Consider the following 19,055-nt stretch of genomic DNA (forward strand, 5'->3'; position numbering starts at 1 on the left):
CAATCACTCCATATTCTTCCTTAGATCTCCTCCATACCTCTGTTCCGAAACCTATCATAACCCTTGACACCTCTTAAGGGATTAAAAAAGATTCCTACTGTCTACACTGTCTATATTCTATGTAATTTTGTATGCTTTTTAATAAAGCCAACAGTCCAAACAGTACAAATCCAGTCTGTTTCATCTCTCCTCATAATTGAAATGCCCAAACTCACGCATTATCCTCTTCATCTTCTCCACTCATCTTAGACATTTGGAGAATGGGCAAAGAGGTGCCAGAGGGAATATCATGTAGGAGACATAAGTATAGGCCATCCAGTCCGTTGAGCCTGCTCCACCATTCAATAAGATCATGACTAATCTGACCATGGACTCATCTCCAACTACCTGCCTTTTTCCTCATAACCCTTAATTCCCCTACTATACAAAAATCTATTCAAATTTGCTTAGGTAGCCTCCACTGCTTCATTGGGCAGAGATTTACACAGATTCACCACTCTTTCCTCCTCATCTCCATCATAAATTTACTCCACCCAATCTTGAGGCTATGTCCCCTAGTTCTAGTCTCACCCACCAGTGGGAAAATCTTTCCTGCCTCTACCTCATCTATCCCTTTCATAATTTTATGTGTTTCCATAAAATCTCCTCTGAATTCCAACAAATACAGTCCCAGGCGGCTCAATCCCGCCTCATGGTCTAACCCCACCCGACCCCCCATCTCTGGAATCAACCTAGTCAGCCTCCTCTGCGCTGCCTCCAAAGCCAGTATATCTTTCCTCAAGTAAGGAGACCAGAACTGCACACAGTACTCCAGGTGCGGCCTCACTAGTACCCTGTATAGTTGCAACATGACCTCCCTGCTGTTAAATTCAATCCCTCTATCATGAAGGCCAATATTCCATTTGCCTTCTTGATAGCCTGCTGCAGCTGCAAACCAACCTTTTGCGATTCATGCCCAAGCACTCTCAAGTCCTTCTGCACAGAAGCATGCAGCAATTTTTTACCATTTAAATAATAATCTCATCTTCCATTCTTCCTTCCATTGTACTCTATCTGCCAGACCCTTGCCCACGCACTAAACTCATCTATATCTCTCTGCAGACTCTCCATACCCTCCACACAATTTGCTTTCAACTCAGTTTAGTGTCTTAAGCAAATTTAGATACACTACACTTGGTGCCCTCTTCCAGATCGTTAACGTATATCATGAACAGTTGCAGGCCCAGCACCAACTCCTGTGGCACACTGCTCACCACTGATTGCCAACCAGAGAAACACCCATGTATCTCAAGTCTCTGCTTTCTATTGGTTAACCAATTCTCTATCCATGTTAATACATCACCCCCAACTCAATGCATCCTTATCTTATGGATAAATCTTTTATCTGGCACCTTATCAAAAGCCTTTTGGAAATCCCAGTAAATAACATCCATGTGTTCCCCTCCATCCACTGTGCTTGTTATATCCTCAAAGAACTCCAGTAAGTTTGTCAAACGGGACCTGCCTTTGCTGATTCCATGCTGCATCTGCCTGATTGATCTATTTCTTTCCAAATGCTTTGCTATTTCTTCTTTAATGATAGCTTCAAACATTTTCCTAACTACTAATGTTAAAACTAACTGGCCTATAGTTACTTGCTTTTTGCCTACATCCTTTTTTAAACAATGGCATGACATTCACTTTCTTCTAATCTGCGGAGACCTGCCCAGAGTCCAGAGAAATTATCCTCAAAGCCTCAACTATAACCTCTGCCATTTCTTTCAGTAACCTGGGATGCATTTCTCAGGAACAAGGGACTTGTCTATCTTTAGGCCCACAAGTTTGCTCAGCACTACCTCTTTAGTGATATCTATTGTATTCAGGTCATCACCTCCCATTGCATCCATATCATCTTGCTTCTGCATGTTAGACATGTCCTCCATCGTGAAAACCGACACAAAATAGTCATTCAAAGCCTGGGGCATTTCCTCATTACTGAATATCAATGACCCCTTCTTGTCCTCCAAGGGAGCCACTTTCACTTTGGCCACCCTTTTCCACTTTATATGACTGTAAAAACTTTTACTATCCGTTTTTATATGTTGTGCTAGTTTATTTTTCATAATCTATCTTCCCTTTCTTTACTGCTCACTTAATGGTTCTTTGCTTTTTAAAGTTTTCCCAATCTTTCAGTTTCCCATTACTTTTGTTGACTTTGTACGAATGTGCTTTTAGTTTGATGCCTTCTTTTATTTCCTTACTTATCCATGGCTGGCTCTCCCCACCCTTACTGTCCTTGCTTTTAACTGCAATATACTTTTGTTGAGCACCGTAAAAAATCTCTTTGAAAGTCTCCACTGTTCCTCAACTGACCCACTGTGTTGCCAATCCACCCTACCCGACTCCTTCCTCATCCTGTTGTAGTTTACGCATAATACACTGGTTTTAGATCGAACTATTGCGCCCTCCATTTGTATGAGAAACTCAATCATTCTGTGATCACTCTTACCAAGAGGATCCCTCACTACAAGCTTGCTAATTTTACCTATCTCATTGCACAGGACCAGATCTAAGGTTCAGTAACATGCTGTTCAAGAAAGCCATCAAGTATGCATTCTATGAAATCCTCCTCAAGACTGCCTCAACCAACTTGATTCACCCAATCTATGTGCAAGTTAAAGTCCCCCACGATAACTACTGTTCCATTCTTACATGCCTCAGATATTCCTTGGTTTATTGCCTGTGCACTGTAATGTTATTATTTGGTGGCTGATAGGCAACTCCCAAAAGTGATTTTTTCCCTTTGCTATTCCTAATCTCTACCTAGATGGATTCAATATTCTGCTCTGTAGATATTATATTTCTCTCACTATCGTCCTGATTTCATCCTTAATTAAGAACACTACCCCACCTCCCTTACCTTCCTGCCTATCCTTCCGTATTACCTGATATCCTTGGATATTTAATGTATGGTCATGCAGTTTGGTGGACTATTTTCTAAATGTGGAGAAAATTCAAAAATCAGTGGTGCGAAGGGTCTCAGGAGTCCCTTTGCAGAATTCCTTAAAGGTTAACTTGTAGGTTGAGAATGCAATATATTAGCATTCATTTCGAGGTGACTGGAGTTGAAAAACAATAATGTAACACCGAGGCTTTATAAAGCAATGGTCAGTCTGCACATGGAGTATTGTGAGCAGTTTCAGGCCCCTGTTAGAACCATAGAACACTACAGCACAGAAAACAGACCATTTGGCCCTTCTAGTCTGTGCCAAAACATTATTCTGCTAGTTCCATTGACCTGCATCCAATCCATAACCCTCCAGACCTCTCCCATCCACATATCTATCCAATTTATTCTTAAAACTTAAGAGTGAGCCTGCACTTACCACATCAGATGGCAGCTCGTTCCATACTCCCACCACTCTCTGAGTGAAGTTCCCCCTAAACCTTTCCCCTTTCACTCTAAAGCCATGTCCTCTCATATTTATCTCTCCTAATCTAAGTGGGAAGAGCCTATTTGCATTTACTCTGTCTCTACCCCTCAATTTTGTAAACCTCTATCAAATCTCCCCTCATTCTTCTACACTCCAAGGAATAAAGTCCTAACCTGTTCAATCTTTCCCTGTAACTCAACTCCTGAAGACCCGGCAACATCCTAGTAAATCTCTGTACTCTTTCAATCATGCTAATATCCTTCCTATAGTTAGGTGACCAGAACTGTACACAATACTCCAAATTTGGCCTCACCAATGTCTTATACAACCTCCCCATAACATCCCAACTCCTATACTCAATACTTTGATTTATGAATGCCAGGATGCCAAAAGCCTTCTTTACAACCCTGTCTACCTGTGACACCACTTTCAGGGAATTATGTATCTGAACTCCCAGATCTCTTTGCTCCTCCGCATTCCTCAGTGCCCTACCATTTACTGTGTATGTCCTACCTTGATTTGTCCTTCCAAATTGCAACACCTCACACTTATCTGCATTAAATTCCATCTGCCATTTTCTGGCCCATTTTTCCAGTTGGTCCACATCCCTCTGCAAGCTTTGAAAGCCTTCCTCTCCATCCACAACGCCTCCAATCTTAGTGTAATCAGTAAACTTGCTGATCCAATTTACCACATTATTATCTAGATCATTGATATAAACAACAAACAACAATGGTCCCAGCACAGATCCTTGAGGCACACCACTAGTCACAGGCCTCCAGTCTGAGAAGCAATCATCCACTACCACTCACTGTCTTCTCCCACACAGCCAATTTCGAATCCAGTTTACAACCTCTCCATGGATACCTAGTGTCTGAACCTTCTGAACTAACCTCCTATGTGGGACCTTGTCAAACGCCTTACTGAAGTCCATGTAGACAACATCCACAGCCTTTCCTTCATCTACTTTCTTGGTAACCTCCTCGAAAAACTCTACAAAATTCATTAAACACAATCTACCACACACAAAGCCATGCTGACTATCCTTAATCCGCCCTTGACTGTTCAAATACTTGTATATCCGATCTCTCAGAACACCTTCCAATAATTTACCTACTACTGATGTCAGGCTCACCGGCCTGTAATTACCTGGTTTACTTTTGGAGCCTTGTTTAAACAACGGAACAACATAAGCTACCCTCCAATCCTTCGGCACCATACCCGTGGCTAAGGACATTTTAAATATTTCTGCCAGGGCCCCTGCAATTTCTACAATAGTCTCTCTCAAGGTCCGATGAAATATTATGTCAGACCCGGGGGACTTATCTACCTTTATTCGCTGTAAGGCAGCAAGCACCTCCTCCTCTTTAAACTCTATATGTTCCATGACACTACTGCTTGTTTCCCTTCCTTCCATATACACTCTGCCAGTTTCCTGAGTAAATACTGATGCAAAAAAACTGTTTAAGATCTCCCCCATCTCGTGAGGCTCCACACATAGATGACCACTTTGATCTTCTAGGGTACCAATTTTGTCCCTTACTATCCTTTTACTCTTAATATACTTGTAGAAACTCTTCGGGATTACCTTCACATTATCTGCCAAAGCAACCTCATGTCTTCTTTTTGCCTTCCTGATTTCCTTCTTTAGTATTTTCTTACATTTTCTATACTCTTCAAGTACCTCATTTTTTCCTTATTGCCTATACCTGCTATATAACTCTCTCTTTTTCTTAACCAGATCGCCAATATCCCTTGAAAACCAAGGTTCCCTATGCCTGTTAACTTTGCCTTTAATCCTGGCAGGAACATGCAAACTCTGCACTCTCAAAATTTCACCTTTGAATACCTTCCACATACTGATCACATCCTTGCAAGAAAACAACTTATCCCAATCCACTCTTCCTAGATCCTTTCTCATTTCCTCAAAATTGGTCCTTCTCCAATTTAGGACCAGACCTATCTTTATCCATAATTAACTTGAAACCAATGACATTATGGTCACTGGACCCAAAATGTTCACCTACACATACGAGGGGTGATTGATAAGTTCGTGGCCTATGGTAGAAGCAGTCAATTTTAGAAAACCTAGCACTTTTATTTTTCTTACATTTACACACTTAGTCCAGCGATTGTGGCACATACGGATCCCTTCTTTGTAGAAGTCGGCATCTTGGACCTCCAGAAGTGGTCCACAGCAGGGGTGATTGATAAATTCGTGGCCTAAAGGAGATGAGGAGAAACTTCAAACTTTCTTCATTTTCACTCAAAGAGTTGAACTGCACATGCATGTAATGAGAGCTGTATAACTCATCTCCTGCTACCTTAGGCCACAAACTTATCAATCACCCCTGCTGTGGACCACCTGGAGGTCCAAGGCGCTCTTGTTACATGCACGTGCAGTTCAACTCTTTGAGTAATAATGCAGAAAGTTTGAAGTTAATAACTCATCTTCTTCTACCTTAGGCCACGAACTTATCAATCACCCCTCGTACTTCTGTCACCTGACCTGTCTGGTTCCCTAATAGGAGATCAAGTATTGCATCCTCTCTCATTGGTACCTCTATACCCTGTATATTGATTTAGAAAACTTTCCTGAACACATTTGACAAACTCCACGCCATCTAACCCTTTCACAGTGTGGGAGTCACAGTCAATATGTGGAAAGTTAAAATCCCCTACTGTTACAACTTTCTGTTTCTTACATCGATCTGCTATCTCTCTACAGATTTGCTCCTACAATTCTCTCTGACTATTGGGCGGTCTATAATACAACCCTATTAGTGTGGTCACACCTTTCCCGTTCCTCAGCTCCACCCATATGGCCTCTATAGACAAGCCCTCCGGGCTGTCCTGTCTACACACAGCTGTGACATTCTCCATGACTAGTAATGCCGCTCCTCCTGCTTTCATCCCTCCCCCTCTATCACGTCTGAAACAACAGAACCCCGGAACATTAAGGTGCCAGTCCTGCCCCTCCTGCAACCAAGTCTCACTAATAGCAATAATGTCGTAGTCCCACGTGTCAATCCACGCCCTAAGCTCATCTGCCTGATCTACAATACTTCTTGCATTGAAATAGATGCAACTGAGAACATTTCTATTATGTACAAACCTTTGATTACTGTCTATACATGCAGTCCTTGCATGACCTTTATCCTCCTCCACCTCACTACCTGCTGTAACACTCTGGCTCCTCTCCCCCTGCAAATCTAGTTTAAACCCTCCTGAGCAGAACTAGCAAACCTACCTACAAGGATGTTAGTCCCCCTCCAATTCAGGTGAAACTGTCCCGTTGGAACAGGTCCCACCTTACCTGGAACAAGGCCCAATTGTCTAGAAGCATGAAGCCCTCCCTCCTGCACCATCTCCTTAGCCACGTATTTAGCTGCATTATCTTCCTATTTCCAGCCTCAGTAGCACATGGCATGGGTAGCAATCCTGAGATTGCAACCCTGGAGGTCCTGTCCTTCACCTTTGCACCTAACTCCCTAAACTCTCTTTGCAGGACCTCCTCTTCCTTCCTACCCACTCCATTAGTCCCTACATGGACCACAACATCTGGCTGCTCACCCTCCCTCCTGAGAATACCGAGAACTTGATCCAAGATATTGCGGACCCTGGCACTGGGGAGGCAACAGACCATCCAGGATTCTCGATCTCTCCCACAGAACCTCTTATCTGTCCCCCTAACTATCGAATCCCCTATCACTACTGTTCTCCTCTTTTCCCTCCTTCCTTTCTGAGCTGAGGGTACAGTCTTGGTGCCAGAGACATGACCACTACAACTTGTCCCTGGTAGGTCGTCCCCACCAACAGTATCCAAAACAGTATACTTATTATTGATGGAAATGGCCACAGGGGTGCTCTGTTCATTCTGTCTATTCTCCTTCCATCTCCCGACAGTCACCCAGCTACCTGCCTCCTGACTTTTAGGGGTGACTATCTCCCTGAAACTCCTGTCTATTTCTGCCTCTGCCTCACGAATGTTCCAAAGTTCATCCAGCTCCAGCTCCAGTTCCCTAACTCGGTTTGTCAGGAGCTGCAGCTGGATGCACCTTTTACAGGTGTAGTCATCAGAGGCGATTGCGCTGTCCCTGACTTCCCAGATACTGCATACGGAGCACTCAACTGCCCTAACTGCTGCTTCTATTATCTACTCCTAAGTTAATTAAATTCATTAAAGGAACTTACCCGGCCTTACCTCACTGGGAGCAGGCTCGTCCTCAGCCTCTGCTCGCCGAAGCTTCTCGAGCCAAAGTCTCAAAGCTCCACTCCTACTCCAAGCCACTCACACACTGGCCGCTCCTCTTCAGTTACCCCTCCTTTTATTTGTCCCTGCCAATTATCTCAAGTACTCACTCCCTCTGATCAACTAATCAACACTCTGTTTAACCTCTCAGTCGCCCTCCACGCTCCTTTTTAAAGCACACTCACCTGAGCTGCTTCCCAGCACTCAGCGCTCGCTCTCCCAAGCCCCTTGCTCCTCCTCCTGCTGTGATCGTTCCTCAATCACACTTAGAAAAAGGTGTGCTGGTATTGGAGAAGGTCCAGAGGAGGTTCACAAGGTTGATTCTGGGAATGAGTAGGTTAACATATGAAGATTGTTTGATGGCTCTGGGCCTGTACTCATTAGTGTTTAGAAGAGTGAAGGGGGATCTCATTGAAACCTATTGAATATTGAAAGGGCTAGATAGAGTGGATGTGAAGAAATTGTTTTCCATTGTGGGTGAGTCTATGTCCAGAGGGCACAGCCTCAGAGAATAGAGGGAGATCCATCTAGAACAGAAATCAGGAGGAATTTCTTTAGTAAATTTGTGGAATTCATTGCCACAGATGGCCATGGAGGCCAAGTTATTGTATATGTTTTAAGTGGCGGATCAGGACTTCAAAGGTCACAGGGAGAAGGCAGGAGAATGGAGTTAAGAGGGATAATAAATCAGCTATGATGAAATGGTGGAACAGACTTAATGGGCCAAAGGACCTAATTCTACTGAAATGTCTTAAGGTCAACTACAATCACATCCTTCTGGGCCTTGTGTGGTAACCAGAACTGTGTACAATATTATGGCTGTGGCCTAACCAGAGTTTTATAAAGTTGTTCTTATTCTTCTATGTCTTGGCTGGTGAAGGCAAGAATTTCAAACACATATATACCTCTGCTATTCAGTAATCCTTAGACATGTGCACGAAGCTTCCCCTGTTCCGCGGTAACCGTAACACCCTGCCATTTTGATTGTCCTATCCTTGTTAACTCTTTCAAAGTGATTATCAGGATTAAATTCCGTCTCTAATTTCTCTGCTTACCTTGCCCACCAAACAATATCACCCTGTGGTTTTACTATTAACACCACAACATGGTGTCATGATAACAACCTTTCCCTCAATGTCAGTAAAACAAAAGAACCGCTCATTGACTTGAGGATGGTGGCTAGTGCTGTTGTTCCTGTTTACATCAATGGTGCTGAAGTTGAGAGTTTCAAGGTCCTCAGAGCAAACATCACCATGGCCAAAAAACCTCACCAATGCCTCTACTTCTTCAGGAGACTAAAGATATTTGGAATGTCCCACTTGACCCTCACTAATTTTTATCAGTGCACCATAGATGCATCCTATCCAGATGCTTCACAGCTTGGTATAACAACTCATCTGCCTGTGACCGAAAGAGATGGCAAACAATTGTGGACACAGCTTACCACATCATGGAAACCAGCAGACCCTCTATGGACTCTCATCTACATTTCTGGCTGCCTTAGGAAAGCAGTCAGTATAAACAAAGACCTCACTCACCCCTGACATTCTCTCTTTCCCCACCTCCCATTGGGCAGAAGGTACAAAAGCCTGAAAGCATGTATCACCAGGCTCAAGGACAGGTTCACTAATACAACAAGACACATCATTGATCCTCACAATTTACCTCATTATGACATTGCACCTTATTGTCTACTTGTATTGCACTTGCTCTGTAACTGTGACATTTTATTCTGCACTCTGTTATTGTTTAAACCTCATACTAACTTAATGTGCTTTTGTAATAACTGTATGAACAGTAAGCAAGTTTATCATTGTACCTCAGTACATATGACAATAATAAATGAATTTACCAATCATTGTTGGCTGCAAATTTACTAATACCAATTTCAGATTTATTAATAAATTTCAACTTTCAAACTTTGAACATCTGCTGTTAATTGATTTGCTGTAGAATATATCATTGCTCGACATTTTCTCTCCTTAAACCGATTTTTATATATTTCCCCCCAAACTACAAGCATCCAGGTCTATGAGATTGATGTTGAATGCCTGGAGTCTTGTAGATTGTCAATATCCCCATTGGAGGAGAGTTTTTAATATACGTGATCATATTGTAAGGGAAGGAAGTAATAATCGATATCAAGGAGCAAGTTAAAGAGAGGGAGAGAGTTTGAAGGGAAGGAATCTAATGGATGCAACTGTAAGATACCTAAGGTCGGTATCTCAGATTTTGGAGGGTTATAGCACATAAGGAGGCTGTCAAAATCGAAGTCGAGTATATTGTCACATCCACAAATACACGTGCAATGAAAAACTTAATTACAGCAGCAGCATCACTGGCACATAGTAACAGATAAGCAACATTCACAATAACATAAAATAAGCGTACATCACAAGAAAGAACGGCAACATTTTAAAATCAATTAGTTACCAGGTTACGAGCGAATTTCGGACTGTAAGCCCAACATTCCACAGAATTCTGGAAGTAGTACTGTAATGAGAAGCGTTTTGACTATTTAGGCTGGCGGGGGGCGCAGAATAGAGTGGCTGAGCATAGAAGTAACAAGGGGAACAATTAATTTGAGGTAGTGCCAGTTATAAGGAATATTATGGAGGTTGAAAGTGGTATTCTAGGCAATGGAGAGAACAGGGGGTTGAAAACCAAGAAGATTGGTGGCGATAACAATTTTGGCAGCACTATTGTTGTTTTGCGTTTCCAATCCAAAATACAAAAAAAACTAAACTCGTCCTAGAAAAATAAACCTATTTTTGTAAACGTACCATCTTGCTTCTCAGAAAGAAACTAAGAAGTATATTGTAGATTTGACCAACAGTCTAATTTGTTTCTCATTAGACTGTAGATGCTGGGATCTGCAGCGACAAATACTCTGCTGAGGAATGCGATAGGTCAAACAGATCGGTGGAGAGACAAGGATAGACAAGGTTTCGCGATGAGACCGTGACTCTGGAATGCGTCCAGACGAAGAGTCTCGAGCCGAACCGCTGATTATCCAATTTCATCCACTGATGCTGTCTGATCCGTTGAGTTCCAGATAGCAGAACTCCGCCCGAGCAACTCAGCGGGTCTGTAGAAATGCTCCATGACGATGCAGCATCTGTGGAAGAAGGAACGAAACTTTGTCGACGTTTCGGGTCTAAATTCTGCATCGAGACTCCCTGTTTGGGATTTCATCCCACACTGTGGTTGGCGTGATAATCCTTTGCCGAATTAGAAACCGAGATAACAAAACAGGAAAACAAAAGGGAAAACTCAACCAGGTTAGAACCATCCCTGCACAAGCTCTCCCTGCATTGTTCCCAGGTTGTGTTGCTGTAGAAGAGGAGGCGGGATTTTGTTTCCTCCCCCTCCTCCCCGCCTGCGCTGTACCCAGCAGGGACTCGCTTCGCAGCGCAAACATATGAAATCTTCACCGACTGACTTAAAAGAGTTGCTTTACTTTTGCTTTACATAAATTGTTGTTGTACTCACTTTACGAAAAAGCGAGGCGCCCCGGGACTGCAAACGGGGGGTAAGTTTGAGAAAAGAAGAACCAATACTTTTAAGAGTTGGTAGAGAAGTTGAACACAGTTTAGCGAGCCTTCGCAATGGCTGGAGTGTTTGGGGGGGGGGAGCATTGTGTTGGGAGAGTGAAATACGGTTAAAGGAGGACAGGGGTTCGCCGGGATTAGGTCTGGACGGTTTCTTTCGTCGGGGTCTCCAAAGCCCTTCGGTGCTGGAGACGTTCCCGCACCGTGAGCAACCTCCCCCACAGTTTGGAGACGCTGCACCCCACAACCCTCCGTGTTTTCATGTAAGTCGTAATTTTTTTGGAAGATTGAGGGCAATGGATTCAATCCGCGGGGGAGACCGTGTTCCGTGGAACCGATCTGGGACTCGAGATGGTCTTCAGGCAGGGTGACGGCACTGGCGAACCGAGCGGGGCGGTGGGCGGGAGATCGTCCTTCCTCCGCCCCGATCGCCGTCCTCAGCCCGTGCACGGTCCGGCCCAAGATGTACGCAGGAACAAAACACTGGCTGGCCGTCCACTGCAGTGTTGCTTCCGAATTGCCCTGTTGGTCGGGGAAGGAACCGCGGCAGAGGGTCAGTGTGAGTGAGGGCAACCTCTGTCTCCCCCACGGAGACATAGTCTTCAGGCATGGTGTTGAACGCACTCCTGACCAACCTACCCTTCCTCGAGCCCACCACCCCTACCCCATTACTCTCGCCCCTTTTCCCCTCATTTCTCCCCTCCCCTCCCTTTCTTCTCACCCCTCCCCCTCCCTTTCCCTTCACCCCCTCTCCCTTCCTCCCCTCACCCCCATCCCCTCATCCCCTCTCCCTTCCTCCCCTCCATCCCCTCATCCCCCTCCCCTCCATCCCCTCATCCCCCTCCCCTCCATCCCCTCATCCCCCCTCACCTCCCTCCCCACCCTCCTCTCCTCTCCCCCACCCTCCTCTACTCTCCCCCTCCCCTACCCCTCTTCATCGCTCCTCTCCTCTCCCCTACCCCTCCTCTCCTCTCCTCCCTACCCCTTCTCTCCTTTACCCTCCCCTACCCCTCCTCTCCTTTCACCTACCTCTCCCCTCCCCCTCCCCTTCCTCTCCCCTCCCCCTCCCCTTCCTCTCCCCTCCCCCTCCCCTTCCTCTCCCCTCCCCCCTCCCCTCCCCTCCCCTTCTCCTCCCCTCCTCTCCTCACCCCACCCCTCCTCTCCTCTGCCCCTCCCCTTCTCCCCTCTCTCCCTCCCCGCTCTCTCCCCCCTCCCCTCCCCCTCTCCTCTCCCCTCTCCCCTCCCCTCCCCTCCCCCTCTCCCCTCCCCCTCTCCCCTCCCCTCCCCCTCTCCCCCCTCCCCTCCCCCTCTCCCCTCTCCCCTCCCCCTCTCCCCTCTCCTCCCTTCTCTCCCCCCTCCCTTCTCTCCCCCTCCCTTCTCTCCCCCTCCCTTCTCTACCCTCTCTCTTCTCTACCCCCCTCCCTTCTCTACCCCCTCCCTTCTCTCCCCCTCCCTTCTCTCCCCTCCCCTCTCTCCTCTCTCCCCTCTCTCCCCTCTCCCCTCCCCTCCCCTCCCCCTCTCCCCTCCCCCTCTCCCCTCCCCTCCCCCTCTCCCCCTCCCCCTCTCCCCCTCCCCTCTCCCCCCTCCCCCTCTCCCCTCTCCCCTCCCCCTCTCCCCTCTCCTCCCTTCTCTCCCCCCTCCCTTCTCTCCCCCTCCCTTCTCTCCCCCTCCCTTCTCTCCCCCTCCCTTCTCTCCCCCTCCCTTCTCTCCCCCTCCCTTCTCTACCCCCCTCCCTTCTCTACCCCCTCCCTTCTCTCCCCCCTCTCTACCCCCTCCCTTCTCTCCTCTCTCCCCTCACTCCCCCTCCCCTCCCCTCTCTCCCCTCTCTCCCCCCTCTCCCCCTCCCCTCCCCTCTCTCCCCTCCCCTCTCCCCCCTCCCTTCTCTCCCCCCTCCTACCCCCTCCCTTCTCTCCTCTCTCCCCTCACTCCCCCTCCCCTCCCCTCTCTCCCCCCTCCCCCTCCCCTCCCCTCTCTCCCCTCCCCTCTCTCCCCTCCCCTCTCTCCCCTCCCCTCTCTCCTCTCTCCCCTCACTCCCCCTCCCCTCCCCTCTCTCTCCTCTCTCCCCCTCTCCCCCTCCCCTCCCCTCTCTCCCCTCCCCTCTCTCCCCTCCCCTCTCTCCCCTCCCCTCTCTCCTCTCTCCCCTCACTCCCCCTCCCCTCCCCTCTCTCTCCTCTCTCCCCCTCTCCCCCTCCCCTCCCCTCTCTCCCCTCCCCTCTCTCCCCTCCCCTCTCTCCCCTCCCCTCTCTCCTCTCTCCCCTCACTCCCCCTCCCCTCCCCTCTCTCTCTCCCCCCTCTCCCCTCCCCTCCCCTCTCTCCCTCCCCTCTCTCCCCTCCCTCTCTCCCTCCCCTCTCTCCCCCCCTCTCTCTCTCTCCCTCACTCCCCCTCCCCTCCCCTCTCTCTCCTCTCCCCCTCTCCCCTCCCCTCCCCTCTCCCCTCCCCTCTCTCCCCTCCCCTCTCTCCCTCCCCTCTCTCCCTCCCCTCTCTCCTCTCTCCCTCACTCCCCCTCCCCTCCCCTCTCTCTCTCTCTCCCCCTCTCCCCTCCCCTCCCCTCTCTCCCTCCCTCTCTCCCTCCCCTCTCTCTCTCTCTCCCCCTCTCCCCTCCCCTCCCTCTCTCCCCTCCCCTCTCTCCCCTCCCTCTCTCCCTCCCTCTCCCCTGCACCCTGCACCCCCCCACCACCACCACCTTCCAAATATGGTGTGTATTCTGGATGCGTTGAGAACCAGGTGTCACTCTCTCATGTCAGGTCGCGCCTGCTTAGGCTGAGACACGAAGAATTATATTCATCCACAGAAGATCTATGCTGAAGTTTTGAAACTCTCATTGGGTTCTTTGAAGAAAGGCATCAGTGAGCATTTGGTTATTAAAGGAAATGGGAGATTTTGGGCAGGGCAAGACACAAACTGCCGGAAGCACTCAGCAGGCCATACGGCATCTGTGGAATTATATAGACAATTGACATTTCGGCTCAAGACCTTTCACCTAGACCCATTATGGAGCCCTATTGGGATAGAGGGGATAGGGCAGGAAACAGATATATATGCTGGATACATGGTTGTGATCTTACTGAATCACTGATCAAGTATGAGGGGGTAGGTGAGTGTGTTGCAGCTTTTTCCTTGTGCACCACCTGGGCCTTCTCTTCCTGCCCCATCTACACTTCTGCAGTACAGTTCTTTGAGAATAGCAGGCACCTGAGGAGTGGGCTCAGATTGCTGGTCGGTCAGAATGTGTGCCTGGAATCTGCTAATCCTTGCTTGCATTACAAGCTGCCTTGTGCAGCTGGATCTTGGACTTCCTGTCAGATCGCCACCTGTTGGTAAGAGTGGGCTCCCTCACCTCCACACCTCTGACTCTCAATTTAGGAGCCCCTCAGCACTGTGTACTAAGTCCCCTCCTTTACTCCCTGTATAGCCATGACTCTGTCGCCGCCCACAGCTCTAATCTGCTAATTAGATTTGCCAACGACACTACGTTGATTGGCCTAATCTCAGACAATAATGAGGTGGCCTACAGGGAAGAAGTCATCTCTCTGACACAGTGGTATCAAGAAAAAAGTCTCTCCCTCAATATGCAAAACCAAAGGAGCTAGCTGGTTGTGGATTACAGGAGGAATGGAGACAGGCTAACCCCTATTGACATCAATGGATCTGGGGTTGAGAGGGTAAACAGCTTTAAGTTCCTTGACATCCACATCACCAAGTACTTCACGTGGTCTGTACAAACCAGCTGTGTGGTGAAAAAGGCATAACAGCGCCTCTTTCACCTCAGACAGTTGGGGAAGTTTGGAATGGGCCCCTAAATCCTAAGATCCATAGGGGCACAATTGAGAGCATCCTGACTGGCTGCATCACTGCCTGGTATGGGAACTGGCCTTCCCTCAATCACAGGACTCTGCAGAGAGTGGTGCGGACAGCCCAGCGCATCTGTAGTTGTGAACTTCCCACTATTCTGGGCATTTACAAAGACAGGTGTGTAAAAAGGGCCCAAAGAATCATTGGGGACCCAAGTCACCCCAACCACAATCTATTCCAGCTGCTACCGTCTGGGAAATGGTACCGCAGCATAAAAGCCAGGACCAACAGGCTCAGGGACAGCTTCTTCCACCAGGCCATCAGACTGTTGAACTCATGCTGATTTGAGTGTATTCTATGTTACATTGTCTGTTCTGTTTATTATAAATTAATATGATTGCACATTGCACATTTAGATGGAGATGTAATGTAAAGATTTTTACTCTTCATGTCAGAAATAAAGTCAATTCAATTCCAGTGGCAGACAGATAGGGTCACTCAGTTGATGGTTTTGTTGAGTGCACAGTATTGTGCATCATACAGTCCTTCTTTAAATAACATAGCTCAGAAATATAAATACGTTGAATTTAAATTGTGTGTCATCTGGTGAAATGCTTCTTTTTTTTATTGTTGTAGCAATCCACACTGCATATCATAAGAACAGAAAATGCTGGAAATACTCAAGGGGTCAGGCAGCATCCATTGGAAGGGAGCAGTTAACATTTCACGTTAATGGCCCTTCAGCAGAACCTAGAGCCTTTGACCTGAAACATGAACTATGTTTCTCTTCTCACAGAAGCAGCCTGATCTCCTGAGTACTTACAGCATTTTCTGCTTTTACTTTAGTTTTCCAGAATGTGTAGTAGTTATTAAATTTTCTGTGTATGAATTCTCTGTACCTCTTTACAATTGAACTTCCTTTGCATCCCCTCCAGTGCAGCTTGGCAGTCCCGGGCATTGATAGTTTCATTCGAGAAAGATGAAGCATTCCCAAAGTGTTGCAGTATTGATATTTGCTACAATATTTTTCGTCAGTTGGATCACCAGTGCCAGGGCATGCAACAAGGCTTTATGTGCTAGCGATGTTAGCAAGTGCCTCATTCAGGTAGGTTGACCATTAAATCACTGCAATCATAATTGGTGTAAAGACTCATCATCTTCAGCTTAAACTTTAATCTAATTGGGTATGGTCTGGACTCCCCACATGCATAGTCATAGGTTGACAGTCCTGAGAGAGTACTGCACTGGCAGGAGTTCAAGTGAGAAGTTAAACAGAAAGGACCTTACCTCACCCTGGTGTGATAGATTTCATGGCACTGTTTGAAGAGGAACAGGAGAGATATTTCCAGTCTACATTTACCTCTGAACCATCATCACTGAAGCATTTGATCTGCTCATAATGACATAACTCTTCAGTGAAGCTTACAGGGCACTGCTTACCTCGATGTCTGCAGTACTTCGTAGGATATAAAGCACTTTGGGTGGTCTTGAGGATGTGAATAATACAATAGTATTACTTTCCTCGCAGGCTGAGCATTAGAACTGAGCTGAAGTTCCTGTTATGTAAACCTAAACATCATCTGTGGAGGAATCCTATTTAAGCCTAATCATATACCGTCTCGTAGCTAAAATATAAAATTTCTATGGGGATGAGTTGTGTTAAGAATTAAGTATTTCTGTTTCGTAATCTACAAATGAAACGTGTGTTTTTTGTCATTTGTGTTAACATCAGGCAGTCTTCAATGTGCATTTTAATGCAAGGTTATATATTATCTTTGGACATCACCTCTTACTTAGCTTTGAGCTTGGATCCCACTGAGGAAGATCAGGCCATTCTCTCCTACACCATCACCATCTTCCCTCTACATCTTCCAACCTCATTGTTCCCCGTCCCCGTACTGCTCATTTCTACCTCTTACCCAAGGTCCACAAACCCAGAAGGCTCGTCATTTCTGCCTGCTCCTACCCCACTGAACTGAACTCATGCCCTCATATCCTAACTCCGTCTTATCCCCTTCCGTTCCATCCCCTCCCACCTGCATCTGTGACACTTCATCAACTTCCACTGCCCTGGCCCCAACCACTTAATCTTCACCATCAGCGTCCAGTTCCGGTGCACTTCTTTCCCCCAAGTGGAAGGCCTCAGTGCTCTCTGCTTCTTTCTGGATAACAGACCCAACCAGTTCCCCACCAACATCACCCTTCTCTGTTTGGTGCCATTAGTTCTCATCTTCTGCAACCTGATCTGTCTGTCTGTATCCCAGGAGTCAAATTATTCTCTGATATCCTTTAACAGTGTGACTCTCACCACTCCCTCCTGGGCCCCCAGTCATTTACTAGGATGCAATTCCATTCTTGTTTCCTCTGCCTCTTCTGCATCTATTCTCATGAGACTTTCTATTCAGAAAGTGGAGTTCCCCCTCCTCCCACTGTTAACAAGGTAAACACTACTTGCATCTCTTGTATTTCCCACAAAACTGGTATTGTCCAATCACCCCCAGACATAATAGGGGTAGTTCCCCTTGTCCTCACCTATCAGGTGTGGCCTCTTCTATATTGGTGAGACCCAACACAGACGGGGGAATTGCATTGTTGAGCACCTATACCCCGTCTGCCTTAACAGCCAGCGTCTCCTGGTGGCCAGTCTTTTTAATTCCACTTCCCATTCCCACACAGACATGTCTGTACACAGGTTCCTCCACAGTCAAGGTGCAGGTGAGAGGAACCGCACCCTGTATTCCACCTTTGTAGGCAGGAACATCCATTTCTTCAACTTCCCTTAGTCCCTATCCTCCCACCCCTTATTTTCTCTTGTCTCATTGGTCCCAAAGCCCTTCTCTTTTCCCTCCAGCCTTTCCATCTGCCCATCACCCACACCTTCACCTTTTTCTCTTCAGCTTATGTCCTTACCCCCTTCTCTTTTCCATGGGACACTGTCCTCTCTTCTATCAGGTTCGATCTTCTTCAGTCCTTTGAGTCTTCCAACAATCATCTCCCAGCTTCTTGCATCATTCTCACTCCCTTCTCCCCCACCTGCCTATCTTCCCTCTCTTGCTCACCACCGCTCATCACCTGCCACTCACCAGCTCTTGCTCTAACCCTTCCCCAGGTGCTTTTATACCGGCTGTTGTCCCTCTTTCTTAAGAGTCCTGATGAAGGGTCTCGACCCAAAACATTGACTGGCCATTTCCCACTATAGATGCTGCTTGACATGCTGAATACCTCTAGCATTTTTTGTGTTCCACCAGATTTCCAGTACCTTCAGGTTCATATCTATTGAAAATAATTTTCTTTGGCTCAGTTTTGTAGATGAACATCAATACCAGATATCTTCAATTAAGTTGGAACTTACAGTGAAATTTCTGTGGTCTTCTGCATGCTTTTGGTGTTATAAAATCAGGCTCAGTAACAAAACAATTCAAACTGGGTTAATATTGGAATCTGGGATTTGTTGCACAAACAACTTTGAAACCAGTTTTCACCAAGTTTTTTGAGGCAGCCTCAACTGAGTGGTTAAAGAAGCACTGGCAGGCATGTTTTGATTTCGGAAGGTATTTGACAACATGCCTTTTGAAGGATAAAGTCACAGAATTTGAGCACATGATTTTGGAGGTGTCTTAGTGACATGGATAAAGATTTTGCTAATGAGCAGGAAAAACACAAGAAAATAGGTGTCCCTCAAGCCTAACTTGCCATTTCTTGTGAATGTGGCCTTAGCTCTTCTGTGCAGTATCTCTGTAGCTCTCAGTTCCCTGAACTTCCAAAAAGTTAAAAAGTCAGAGTCTACGCTATTAACCTCTTTAAAGGCTCAAGTAATCTAGCCTCCACAACCTTCCAGATTAGAGAATTCCATATGTTCTCTACTCTCTGTCAGAAGAAATTTGTTGTAAATGACTGTCACATTATCTTGTAACTATGTTCCCTTATCGAAGACTCTCTCATCATTGGGAACACCTCAGCAGGTACCTTATCATATCCCCTTAGGATCTTGCAAGTTTTAATAATGTCGCTCCTCATTCCTGTAAATTCCAAAGAAAGTTGCTCAT

At 46.6% G+C, this 19,055-nt stretch overlaps 1 protein-coding gene across 1 annotated transcript in view; it reads left to right on the forward strand.

Moving 5' to 3' along the window:
- Positions 1-11,033: 11,033 nt before the first annotated feature.
- twsg1a (twisted gastrulation BMP signaling modulator 1a) overlaps positions 11,034-19,055 on the forward strand; it is a 55,593-nt gene continuing 47,571 nt past the window's right edge. The window contains exons 1-2 of the mRNA XM_063040707.1: positions 11,034-11,197; positions 15,945-16,114. Coding sequence (XP_062896777.1) covers positions 15,989-16,114 — 126 coding nt within the window. The 5' untranslated portion in view covers positions 11,034-11,197; positions 15,945-15,988. The remainder of the gene's footprint in view (positions 11,198-15,944; positions 16,115-19,055) is intronic.

This window comes from Mobula hypostoma, chromosome 1 (assembly GCF_963921235.1).
Source record: "Mobula hypostoma chromosome 1, sMobHyp1.1, whole genome shotgun sequence".
NCBI lineage: Eukaryota > Metazoa > Chordata > Chondrichthyes > Myliobatiformes > Myliobatidae > Mobula > Mobula hypostoma.